The following is a 13,478-nucleotide window of genomic DNA, read 5'->3' on the forward strand; positions in this document are numbered from 1 at the left end:
GTATATACACGTGTATATATGTATATACACGTGTATATATGTATATATACGTGTATATATGTATAATATATATGTATATACACGTGTGTATATACATATATATATGTGTGTATATATATATATATATATATATATTTTTTTTTTAAGTTTGTTTATCTTAAGAGACACAGAGACAATGAGAGTTGGAGAGGGCAGGGCAGAGCGACAGGGAGGCAGAGAATCCCAAGCTGGTTCTGTACCATCAGTACAGAGCCTGACACCGGACTTGAACTCACAAAACCATGAGATCATGACCTGAGCGAAACCAAGAGTTGGACTTAACCAACTGAACCACCCAGGCACCCTTATATATTTTTTTAACGTTTATTTTTGAGAGAGAGAGAGAATGAGTGGGGGAGGGCAGAGAGAGTGGGCGACAGAGGATCCAAAGCTCTCTGACAGCAGAGAGCCTGATGTGGGGCTCAAAGTCATGAACCATGAGATCATGACCCGAGCTGAAGTCAGATGCTTAACCAAGTGAGCCACCCAGGCACCCCAATAAGGTAGATGTTTTATCTTCCACTACACATTTCAATAACACTCCTGTGTAATCAAATTTCAAAAATGTTTAAAGGTCATAAAGAAAAAAGCAAAAAAGAATATACAAATAAAAAAACGTAAATGGGGGGTGCCTGGGTGGCTCAGGCAGTTAAGCATCTGACTTTGGCTCAGGTCATGATCACACAGCTCATGAGTTCGAGCTCTGCGTCAGGCTCTGTGCTGACAGCTCAGAGCCTGGAGCCTGCTTTGGATTCTGTGTCTCTGTCTGTCTCTACCCCTCCCCCACTCATGCTCTGTCTCTCTTTCTCTCAAAAATAAATAAACATTAAAAAAATTGTTTTAATGTAAAATGGATCAGTATTATTAACGGTTGGACCTACCTTATATGAAAAGGACTCAGAAAAAGCAAATATTGACATCATGTGCAGATCCTGAATCACTTAACCAAATGTTTCCCCAAAATACCTTCCACTGAACTCTAATCTCTCAGGATACATGTGGAAAAAAATCAGGTAACTTTGGGGAATAATGACTCTATATCCAACACCTGCCCCAACTCAGAAGGTCACAGTGCATATAAGCGTATCAAAGTTCTAAGAAAGTCCATAATAAAAAAAACTGCCTAATAGTTATTAAACCCACTATTTTCCAAATCGATTTGACCTGGAAATATTATTTTCCCCTAAATATTATTAGTATGCCATAAAACTAATGTTCTGTGAAACATAATTTAGACATTCTAATATAAACCTATGATAGGGGCACCTGGGTGGTTCAGTCAGTTGAGCATCCAACTTTAGCTCTGGTCATGATCTCGCAATTTGAGAGTTCAAGCCCCGTGTCGGGCTCTGTACTGACAGCTCAGAGCCTAGAGCCTGCTTCCGATTCTGTGTCTCCCTCTCTCTCTGCCCCTTCCCCGCTCATGCTCTGTCTCTCAAAAATGAATAATATCAACAACAAAAAAAATTTAAACCTATGATAAAGCATAACAATACCATTTCTGTTTCTCTTTCAATACTATAAAAAATTTCAAACATACAGAAAAACAGATGATCTCAATGAACATTTAAATACTAATACTCTCTACCTAGGTTCAATAGTTGTTAACATTTTATCATATTTGCTTTGTCTCCTCTTAGTGTTATAAATATTATATCTATAATTTACATATACATAAAGAACAGCAGACACACCAGAAGAGATAGACAGATGGTAGGTAAGTAGGTAGACAGACAGAGTGAGGGGAGAATGGCTGAGTTCCCAAATGATCTCAGTTACTTCTCTTCCTGAGACATAGGTAGTCCCCATTTCTTGAGTTTCTACAATATGTAGCCTCTTAATAAATCTCTCTTAACTTTGAAGTTACTCATATTTCTTGCAAGAAGGTAAAAAAAAAAAACAGCATAAAATAAATTTAAAAATGAAAACAAAATACGAGTCACCAATTTATACAGAATTAAAGTCAACATTAAATTATCCTACAGATCATGTGCTTAGGCATATAAACTTAAAAACCAAACTGAGGGGCGCCTGGGTGGCGCAGTCGGTTAAGCGTCCGTCTTCAGCCAGGTCACGATCTCGCGGTCCGTGAGTTCGAGCCCCGCGTCGGGCTCTGGGCTGATGGCTCAGAGCCTGGGGCCTGTTTCCGATTCTGTGTCTCCCTCTCTCTCTGCCCCTCCCCCGTTCATGCTCTGTCTCTCTCTGTCCCAAAAATAAATAAAAAACGTTGAAAAAAAATTAAAAAAAAAAACCAAACTGACAAAAAAAATTTTGTTTTTCAACAAAGCAAGTACTGATAACACCCCTGGGATCTGCATACATTCAGATCAAATGTTTACACTAACTGTATTATACTTTGTATCAATAATAGTTGTCCCAAAATGATACTTCTAGGTTATCAGAAAGAAAAAATGTTAACAAAAATTCATTAGCCTGTTTAAAAATTTAAGATTATGTTTTTAAAAGGTTTTTATCAAACACATCAAAAATTTAAAAATCCAGCACTCAAAATGTTACTAATCACCTATCTGAAATCCTCACTCTCCAGGATTATTGGGAAGCCAGATAACAAAGATTTTATCACTTCTAGGAATAACCTTAAAAAGTAAATATTTCAGGGGCGCCTGACTGGCTCAGTTGGTTAAGCGTCTGACTTCAGCTCAGGTCATAATCTCACCGTTCGTGAGTTCAAGCCCCCCCATCAGGCTCTGTGCTGACAGCTCAGAGCCCAGAGCCTGTTTCCGATTCTGTGTCTCCCCTTTCTCTCTGCCCCTATCCTGCTCACACTCTGTCTTACTCTCTCTCAAAGTAAATCTTTTAAATCATCTATGAAGTTTTTCTTTTAAAGAATAAGTAAATATTAAGATTTTACAAACATCTAACATACAAAAGGTGTAGACTTCTGCGTTTAGATATATAAAACAGTCCATATTAAAGAATCTTATAAAACTCTCTGAATATTAAAAGTATTATAAAAGTTAACATATCTTAATATTTGGAAATTATAAATACTTCCTTGATAAAATAACCAAATAAGAAAAAACACACAGTTTCAAAAAGCATAAAGTTAGTACAGGATTTCCACTAACTCTTGAGGTGAACTACAGAAAATGAGAAAATGTTATTATTTTTAATATATTGACTCTTAACTCAATTAGCAAATAAAATAATCAGGTTAATTTTGAAAAACTCAAAAGACAAAATTCATCTTAAAAAGCTTTAACTAAATGTGAAAATACATGAATGAAGTTAAACATAAGAAAGGAAATATTTACTAACCTTTATTTCCTAACATCACAGCAAGGTGTAAAGGAGTGTTTCCTAAAATTAAAAAAAAATTAAATTAGTGTAAAAACATAGAAAATTGTTATTTAAAAGTGGTTTTAGCTCCTTCAGAAATTTCACTGACAGATTTAAGTAAAATGTGACTGCAAAATGACCCTGTTTATATGGCAAATTCAAAGTCAGAGGATGCCATGATTTCTAAACACAATGTATTCTAAACCAACCCCCACCAAAAAAAAGGATACCCAGTTTGCTTTTGAGATTTCTTCTCCCAAGAGATTTCACAGATTCCTTTCCTGCTAATTTATCTATCATATCATTCTTTGTTCATTCAGCAAATAATTTAAATACCTACTATATACTCATCTTTGGGGACAGATATCAAAAATACCCAATCCCTCAAGTCATTCAGAAGTCTTCTGTTAGAGACTGATAAGAAAATAAATAATTGCTATTATTTATTAGAATAAAAGAGAGTATAGCATGATAATGGAATAAAGAAGAGAGCTCCTAATTTTGTCTGTGCAAACAATTAACTATTAAAGAGGGACCATGTTGAAATAAGTCTTGAATGGGTTAAAAATTTATAGGTAAATAAAGCAACTCACTATTATACTGTGTTAAAAACAATTTAAAAATTAAAAACAATTCCCCCAAATTACATTCAAATGCAAGAACAGTTCATACTTCGCAAACAACAAAAACAACAAAAAAATGTTTATGGCCAGTGGGGGTAAAGAGAATAGTAAATAATGAAATTGGTAAGATAAGCAAAAGGCTACACTATGAAGTTTGAATATATCCTTTTAGTTGATGTTATACAATGACTAATTTAATTTCAAAATGATACCCTAAGCCACACTAGTAGCCTAAAAACCTCTTGATTATAAAAGAAAGAAAACCTATAGTAATATTTGCAAATAAAGTTACTAAATAAAATTTGTGTATACTAATTTTCAGATTCAGTATTAGCATTTTTACAGAAGGCACCACATGAACAATTTTTGCCTATAAAATGAGCTGCACACTTATCAAGAAATCATATACAGCATAAAACAAGATTTAACTACTTGTTCTAAAAACCTTATATATGATCTAAAGCACCTGGGTGGCTCAGTAGGTTAGGTGTCTGACTCTTGATTTTGGCTCAGGTCATGATCTCATAGTAATGAGATGGAGCACCAGGGATGGGCTCCACACTGGGTGTGGAACCTGCCTGAGATTCTCTCTCCTACTCCCTCTGCCCCTCCCCTGCTTGACCATCACGCACGCACACATGTGCTCTCTCTCTATCCAAAAGAAAAAATCTTTCTTATTTATTTTGAGAGACAGAGAGAACACACACACGCACAAGCAGGGGAGAGGCAGAGGAGAGAGAGTGAGAGGGAACCCTAAGCAGGCTCCGTGCTGCCAGCACAGAGCCCAATGCAGGGCCTGATCCTACAAACCAGGAGATCATGACCTGAGCCAAAATCAAAAGTTGGATGTTCAACCGAGGGAGCCACACAGGCGCCCCCCCAAAAAATTTTAAAACCTTGTATATGATCTATCCCATTCTCTTAGTTTGACAAAACCTGTACAGATGGTTAAGACACAGACACACACAGACACACACACACAATCTTTTGCTGAATAAAAGCACAGTGGAATAAGAACTGTCTGTAAAGATAGCCAGATAGTATTTTGCGCAAAATTTAGAAGTTTAATAAATTCAATAAACTTAAATTTTCTCTGTAAGTAATTTTACAAAACAAAAACCTGGACTACAGTAAATTTCTTAGTCTTCACTATTAGGAACAACAACAACAAGACAGATTTGGGGACATAATTCACATTATATTTTCCCGAAATAAAATTTCCACTAGCAACTAGGCAATCTACTCCCCAGTTTTCATACTTCATAACTAATTTTACTTGAGATATGGAAACCTCTATAATAAACGTTGTTTTGTTTTTTTTTTTTATTTATTTATTTCAAAAGAGAGTGAGTCAGGGAGGGGCAGAGAGAAGGAGAGAGAATCCCAAGCAGGCTCTGTCTGCACTGTCAGAACAGAGCCCAATGTGGGGCTTGAACCAAACAACCATGGGATCACAACCTGAGCCGAAGTCAGATGCCCAACCTACTGAGCCACCCAGGTGCCCCACATTGTTAATAATCATACACTGAAGCATGTCCCCAGATAAGAAGTTTTGCTCACAATGCTATTTAAGAAGTAAACTTTATGAGTTGCCAAGTTACTGGCATAGGCTATTTTCCAAAAAAACAAACCAGTTCTCCAAAAATTCCAGACCTTTTAGGGAGCTAGCAATCTTCTTTTATGCTATTATCTAGTCCTATGAGGTTTTATTTTTATCTCATTGAGTCAATATTCATTTAGATTTACTTACCATTTTTGCTGCTCTTCATTCCTTCCTTCATCTCCAACCTTCCATTAGAATTTTTCTTCTACTCAAAACATATCCTTCAGGATTACCTTTAGTGATAGTTTGATAAGTGATTTCCCTCAGGTTTTTGTTTGTAAATGTGTATTCAACTTCAATCTTAAAAGGATATTATACTGAGTATATAATTATTGATTGGATGCTATTTTTTCCTCACATTCTACGTGGTCTTATGGTTTCCTTTTTTGTTGAGAAGCCAGCCATAGAACTTTCTACTGCTCCTTTGAAAGTAATGTGACATTTCTGGCTGCACTTATGTGTATGTTTTGTTTTGTTTTTCAAATTAATCAGCCTTTTCACTCCAGTGTGGATTCCTTTGTTTATTCTACTTGGGTTGGACTTGTTGAATACCCGAATCTGTGTCTTTCACAAACTTTGTAAAATTCTTAGCAAGTATCTTTCCAAATATTGCTTTAGTTCCATTTCCTCTCTTCTCTCTTGGGGTTCAATTAATGTAAAACTTCTTACCCTTTCTATTTAAAAAATTTTTTTTAATATTTCTATTTATTTTTGAGACAGAGAGAGACAGAGCATGAGCAGGGGAGGGGCAGAGAGAGGGGGAGACACAGAATCCGAAGCAGGCTCCAGGCTCTGAGCTGTCAGTACAGAGCCCAACGGGAGACTCAAACCCACAAACTGTGAGATCATGACCTGAGCCGAAGTCAGATGCTCAACTGACTGAGCCACCCAGGCACCCCTTACCCTTTCTATTATTTTAAAAACTTCTTTCCCTTTCCATTTTTCATTAAAGATATTTTCTTCTAACCTATTTCCAACATCACGAATTCTTTTTCAGGGTCTAAAACTGTTAGTAAGCCTATTTATATAGTTTTAAATTCCAGTTATTATATATTTCCATTTGAGAATTTTTATTTAGCTCATTTTCTTTCTTTTTTAATTTTTTTATTGTTTATGTTTGAGAGAGAGAGAAAGACAGAGAGCAAGCAGGAACGGGCAGAAAGAGAGGGAGACACAGAATCGGAAGCAGGCTCCAGGCTCTGAGTTCTCAGGACAGAGCCTGATGCAGGGCTAGAACTCACAGACCGCGAGATCACGACCTGAGCTGTAGTCAGCTGCCCAACCAACTGAGCCACCCAGGCGCCGCTGGCTCATTTTCAAATATGTGATTTCAATTTTTATAGTTTGCAGTTCTCTGCTAAAATATTCAAACTGATCTCTTATCCCCCAAGAACATAATAAATGTTGTTATTTAAAGCCTCTAATAATACTTAAAATAAATGAAGTTCTGATGGGCTTCTTTTAATTCCTCCCCCCGAAACCCCAGTTTTCCTCATGTTGTTCAGTTTCCTTATAATGTTGGTCATCTTTAATTATAAATGATATTAATTTTTTATTTTTTTATTTTAGAGAGAGCATGAGTGGGAGAGAGGGGCAGAGACAAACAGAGACAGAGACAGAGAGAAACAGAGAGAGAGCGAGCATCCTAAGAGGGCTCCACACTCAGCAGGGGGCCCAACGCAGGCATTGATCCCACAAGCTTGGGATCATGACCTGAGCTGAAATCCAGAGTTTGAAGCTCAACCAACTGAGCCACCCAGGCATCTCTAATAATATACTGGATATAGTATTTAATGAGCTCTCTCTATAAAAATTTGAAGCATAAGAAACAAACCACTCAGATACTCTCATTTGCTTTTCACATGTGGCCAGAACTATTAGACTTCATTAATCCAGGGACTGACATTTTTTCTGGCCCTCATAATGACACAAAGTTGTGCTTCAGCCTCCATCAGAGTTGATTTACTTTCAGTTCACCCTTATTCCTAAGGTGCAGTTCTTCAAGTTACATGCTAAAAGAGCAGAGTACTAAAGAGATATTCACACTTAGTAGGCACTGGCCTCCACCTCTTGTCCTCTTACCTCAGTGAGGCCATCAAAAGTGCTGCTCAGCCTCTTAACTACTTCTTTTGGCTCTACAAAAGCTACTGGGGCAAAATAACCTAAAATGGGAGGCTTAAATCTTTGGATTTCCTTCTTCTGCCAGAACTTGGCCCAGTAATTACTTCCTACCTTGTTAGATTTCCAATAACCTTAAGTTAAATATTTGATTCTTATTTGTTTCTAAGGAAGACTAATCCTAATCTAGTCCATCATTACTAGAGGCAGAAATGATACTTCAATTTTATTTCTTAACTTTTCTCCATATCTGTAATACTATGCCTTCTATTCTTTGGTACTATTAATGTATAAAAATGAGATAATTTTATGAGCACTAATGATCATAACTTCAATCAAAATATAATTATTCTTAGTACTTTTAAATCATTCTTATCTCAAGTTCAATTTTATCAGTAACTAATCTTTCCATTCATAATCTTTGCCATTGACTCAGCCATAAATTTTCCATTTTTTCCAATCTCCTTTAGATGTGTCTGTAAAAGTCTTTTCCCTTCCTTTTAGTAGATGCCATAGCTACTATTTTTAGACCCAGCTAGAATACTATTTCAGGGAAGGGCACAATTCCCACCTGGGACTGACTGACTTTCTTTTCTTTCTTTTCTTTCTTTTCTTTCTTTTCTTTCTTTCTTTCTTTCTTTCTTTCTTTCTTTACTAGAAAATTATTTTCTGCATTTTTATTTTGGTGCTAGAACTGGCTGGGAAGACTGTCTTTTGCTGCTGGAACCACAATGTTTTAAGGTGGTTCTCATATTCTCTACCACCTCAGTTACTGGTTCTAAATCAGGGACAATTTTATGCCAAGGGAACAGTTGGCAATGTCTGGCACATTTCTTGTCAAAACTGAGGAGTGAGGGTGCTAATGGCATCTAGAAAGTAGAGGCCAAGGATACTGCTAAATACCTTACAATGCACTGGACAATTTCATCTCACAAATAATTCTCTGGCACAAAATGTCAAGAGCAGAGGCTAAAAAACTGAAATAGACAAAGCCCAACTGCAAAAGGAAAAAATGGAGCTTTACCTAATAGCAAAGCTAAGAGATTATTAGAAAAAGAAAAAAAAAAATGTTAAAAAGTCCTCACAACACTGCAGGAGATCCGGATACATACAAACCCAAGATTAGCTCTTACTCTATCACTTTCAGTTATACAAATCAATAAATACCTTTGGGCTTAATCTAGTTTGCAGTGAGTTTCACTTGCAATGGCAAAAACCATTACTAATACAATAAAAGAATATAAAGCCTTATTTGCCCTAATCACAGTTTGGGAAATTTCTATTTTTTAAAAGTGCTTTTGCTTTTTTATTCTGTCTTTATCTGGGCTTTTAAAATGGGGGGCGCCTGGGTGGCTCAGTCAGTTGAGCATTCGACTTTGGCTCAGGTCATGATATCATGGTTTATGAGTTCAAGCCCCATGTTGGGCTCTTGTGCTGACGTCTCAGAGCCTGGAGCTGCTTCAGATTCTGTGTCTCCCTCTCTCACTCACACTCTGTCTCTCTCTCTCTCAAAAATAAAAACACATTAAAAAATAAATAAATAAAATGGCATTTATTTTCTGCAGTAACACAGAATATAGACAGATTTTAAATTCTATTTGCAGTAAAATTTACACCTTTTTAGAAAATACTTTTAAACTTAACATTTATCTAACAGTCAAAAAATAAACCATACATTTGATTCCCTTTTACAAAAAATGAAAAAATTAATGCTTTTATTTCTCATCTCCATTTTTGTTTCACTAATTTAAAAAAATTTTTTTTCAACGTTTTTATTTATTTTTGGGCCAGAGAGAGACAGAGCATGAACGGGGGAAGGGCAGAGAGAGAGGGAGACACAGAATCGGAAACAGGCTCCAGGCTCCGAGCCATCAGCCCAGAGCCTGACACGGGGCTCGAACTCACGGACCGCGAGATCGTGACCTGGCTGAAGTCGGACGCTTAACCGACTGCGCCACCCAGGCGCCCCTGTTTCACTAATTTAATCAATAGTTATAAACCTTTTTCTTACCCTTTATAGAATATATGTCTTAAATTTTGAAGCAAAAGATTTTTTATTTTTTTTTTTGGAAATTTGCTGTCAAGATTGTAATCATATTTACTATGATTATTAGATTTCATCTATGGTACATTTAAGTGGTTTCAATGTTCACTATCAACGCTTTTCTGACACAACTCCTTTCTTGGGTTAATCATGTAAATTCATCTCTTATGATTTGGGATATTTCTTTGAATAATACTTTTCAGGAATGATAGCATGGTGGTTAATCTATTTTCTAGAATGTTATTGTTGCTTTCAAAAATGAATACCTGACTAGAAAGAATTCTACAGTTAGAGGATGTCACAGCAAGTATGATCTAATATTGCAGAGGTCTGAGGCCAAACTGATATTCATTTGTTCAATAGCAATCTGTGCTCTTTACTTATATATGTATAGAATTCTTCATTAAAATTTAAAATATCACCAAGATACACAGAATCTCTTTTCATTAATTTTCTATGAGTTGTAACTTTGGAGTCTGAACCAATTTTAGATCAAAAAATGTTTTTCTTCTTTACTTGTAGCTTTGAGTATTGCCTCTGTTCTAGTTATTCTGTTTTATTATCTGAAAGTACATATTACTTATCAAATGAAATCTATAGAGGTATAACTCTGTATTTATAACTTATCCCTCATTAATTTTTCTTTTTCCTCTACAGTCTGTTTTCAAATTTTTTTTTTTACATCATTCATTTAATTTTCTATACTGTCAAGCCTTTACTTAACAGTATCTTCAGGATACTTTGATGATACTTCTTTTAAATGAGTATTTTTCAAAGACTATCAAATGACTTTTTTTTCCTGCTCATCTATCCTGCAATGAAGATTTATTCAAATCTAGTATGGGAAAAGACAATCAGACTTCCCCCACTTTCCTCTCAGTTCATTCAAAAAATGAACCAAAGTAAAAAACCCTTTCTAAACTCTGAAGCTAAAAGAACAAGCTGATATCTAAGCATTTTCCTGTGACACTCTATTCTAATACTCTAGATAAAACGAAGAGTATCAGATAGTTGAGAGACAGAGGAGTTGTTACATAGAAATGAAAGATAAAAATAACAGTGCAAGACATATTCCTAAAACTATAAAATATCGATGAAAGAAATTAAATAATACCTAAATAAGCAGAAAGACATCCTGAAGTCATGGATTTAAATACTGGTAAAATGACAATACTCCCCAAATTGGTCTATAATTTTAAAACGATCTCCATCAAAATCCCAACTGGCTTTTTTGAAGAAACTGACAAGCTGATCCTAAAGTTCATATAAAAATTCAGAGTACCCAGAATATATAAAACAATCTTGAGAAAGAACATCAAAGTTGGAAGGCTTACAAATTTCAAAACTTACTACAAAACCACAGTAACCAAAACAGTATGTACTTGCATAAAGACACTCCTAAATATCAACAGATCAATCATACCATACACAAAAATTAATTCAAAATAGATCATGGACAGGCAGCACCTGAGTGTCAGTTAAGCGTCCGACTCATGATTTAGGCTCAGGTCATGATCTCATGGTTCATTAGTTTGAGCGCTATGTAGGGCTCCACAAGACAACACAAATCCTGCTTAGGATTCTCTTTCTCCTTCTCTCTCTGCCCCTCCCCTGCATGCATTTCTCTGTGTGTCTCTCTCTCTCAAAAATAAATTTACGGGCACCTGGGTGGCTCAGTTGGTTAAGCGTCCAACTCTTGGTTTGGGCTCAGGTCATGATCTCCTGGTTAGTGAGTTTGAGCCCCACGTTGAGTTCTGTGTTGACAGCAAGGAGCCTGCTTGGTATTCTGTCTGTCTGTCTCTCTTTCTCTCTCTCTCTCTGCCTCTCCTCTACTCTCTCTCTCTCCCAAAAATAAACATTTTTTTTAATAAATTAAGAAAAAATAGATCATGGACCTAACTATAAGAGCTAAAACTATTAAAACCCTTGGAAAACAAAACAAAACAAAGGAGTAAATCTTTGTGACCTTGAATTAAGTAATGACTTCTCAGATACATCAAAAGCACAGCACAAAAGCAAAAATAAATTGGCTTCATTAAAATTAAAATGTTTTTTGCTCCAAAGAATGGCATCAAGAAAGTGAAAAGAGAACCTAGGGAGGAAAATATTTTGCAAATTATAAGTTTGATAGTATCCAGATATATAAAGAACTCTTACAACTAAATAATTTAAAAAAACCAATTTAAAAACAGGAAAGGATCTGAATAGCTGTTTCTCTAAAGAAGATATACAAATGGCCAATAAGCACATGAAAAGATGCTCAAAATCATTAACCATTAAAATGAGATACAACTTTACATTCACTAGGATGGTTATAATCAAAAAGACGTAACACAAGTATTGGCAAGGAGGAGAAATTGAAATAAATCCTCATACAAAGTAAAATACTTTGAAAAACACAGTTACCACATGGCCCAGCCAAAGGTATATATCCAAGAAAATGAAAACATGTTCACACAAAAACTGCCATACAAATGTTGATAGCGGTATAATTCATAATAGTCAAAAAGTAGAAACAACTCAAATGCCCATTAACTATAAATAAAATGAGGTACATCTATGCAATGGAATATTATTTGGCAACAGAAAGGAATAAAGTTCTGATACATGCTATAACATGGATGAACCTTGAAAACAATGTGCTAAGTGAAAGAAGCCAGTCATAAAGACCATATATTGTGATTCCATTGATATGAAATGTCTAGAATAATCAAATCTATAGAGAATGCAGATTAGCGGTTATCTAGGGCTGAGGCAAATGGGGGGGGGGAGGAGGAAGTAAAAGGTCAAGAGTACAGGACTTCTTAGAGAATGAAAATGTTCTCAAATTGTGGTAATGGCTACAGAACTTTGAATGCAACAAAAACCATTTAACTGTATAATTTAAATGGTTCAAATGTATGGTATGTGAATAATATTACAATATGCTGCTTAAAAATAAATAGAAGATAAATGGGGTATAAGAAAGGTTGCTAGAATTGCAGCAAATATTTATTCATGTCCCTAACGATTTTAAAAGCAAAAGTCTTCCTTACAAAAGCCTTTGTACTGGACATCTTATTTTACCTAAAGAATCATCACCCAGGTATGTCGCCTGACTAAAATAAGCTTACTTGCCCACTTGCTTCTTCGATGTGAATATTTCTAAGATACTAGAAATAGCTTTATTATTTTTCTACTGCTATAATCCTAAGGATAGCAATAAATGAAGGCAAAAAGAAGGGGTAGGCTTATTGTAGGGCACAAACTTGCCATCTGTTTCCAATATAGATACATTCTCACTCTCTAATTCAGGGATATGACATAAATAAAGTTTTATTAGAATATAACCACCTGCTGATTGCTTATGAATTGTTGATAGCTACTCTCTCTTTTTTAAATTAAAAAAATTTAATATAATTTATTATCAAGTTATTGTCAATGTATACAAACACCGTATAGTGTGCTCTTGGCTTCAGGAGTAGATTCCCGTGGTTCATCGCTTACGTACAACACCCAGTGCTCATCCCAACAAGTTCCCTCAATGTCCATCACCCATTTTCTCCTCTCCCTCACCTCCCTCCATCAACCCTCAGTTTGTTCTCTGTATTTAAGAATCTCTTCTGATTTGCCTCCCTCTCTGTTTGAAACTATTTTTTCCCCTTCCCTTACCCCATGGTCTTCTGCTAAGTTTTTCAAATTCCAAATGAGTGAAAACATATGATATCTATCTTTCTCTGACTAACTTATTTCATGTAGCATAATACCCTCC

The 13,478-nt window shown here is 35.6% G+C and overlaps 1 protein-coding gene across 2 annotated transcripts in view; it reads right to left on the reverse strand.

The window, feature by feature from the left end:
• ANKRD13C (ankyrin repeat domain 13C) overlaps positions 1–13,478 on the reverse strand; it is a 92,074-nt gene that overhangs the window by 64,759 nt on the left and 13,837 nt on the right. For both annotated transcript variants that reach the window (XM_040470624.1, XM_040470623.1), the window contains exon 2: positions 3,319–3,360. In XM_040470624.1, the coding sequence (XP_040326558.1) occupies positions 3,319–3,360 (42 nt within the window). The remainder of the gene's footprint in view (positions 1–3,318; positions 3,361–13,478) is intronic.

This window comes from Herpailurus yagouaroundi, unplaced genomic scaffold (assembly GCF_014898765.1).
Source record: "Herpailurus yagouaroundi ecotype Mexico unplaced genomic scaffold, PumYag 77, whole genome shotgun sequence".
NCBI lineage: Eukaryota > Metazoa > Chordata > Mammalia > Carnivora > Felidae > Herpailurus > Herpailurus yagouaroundi.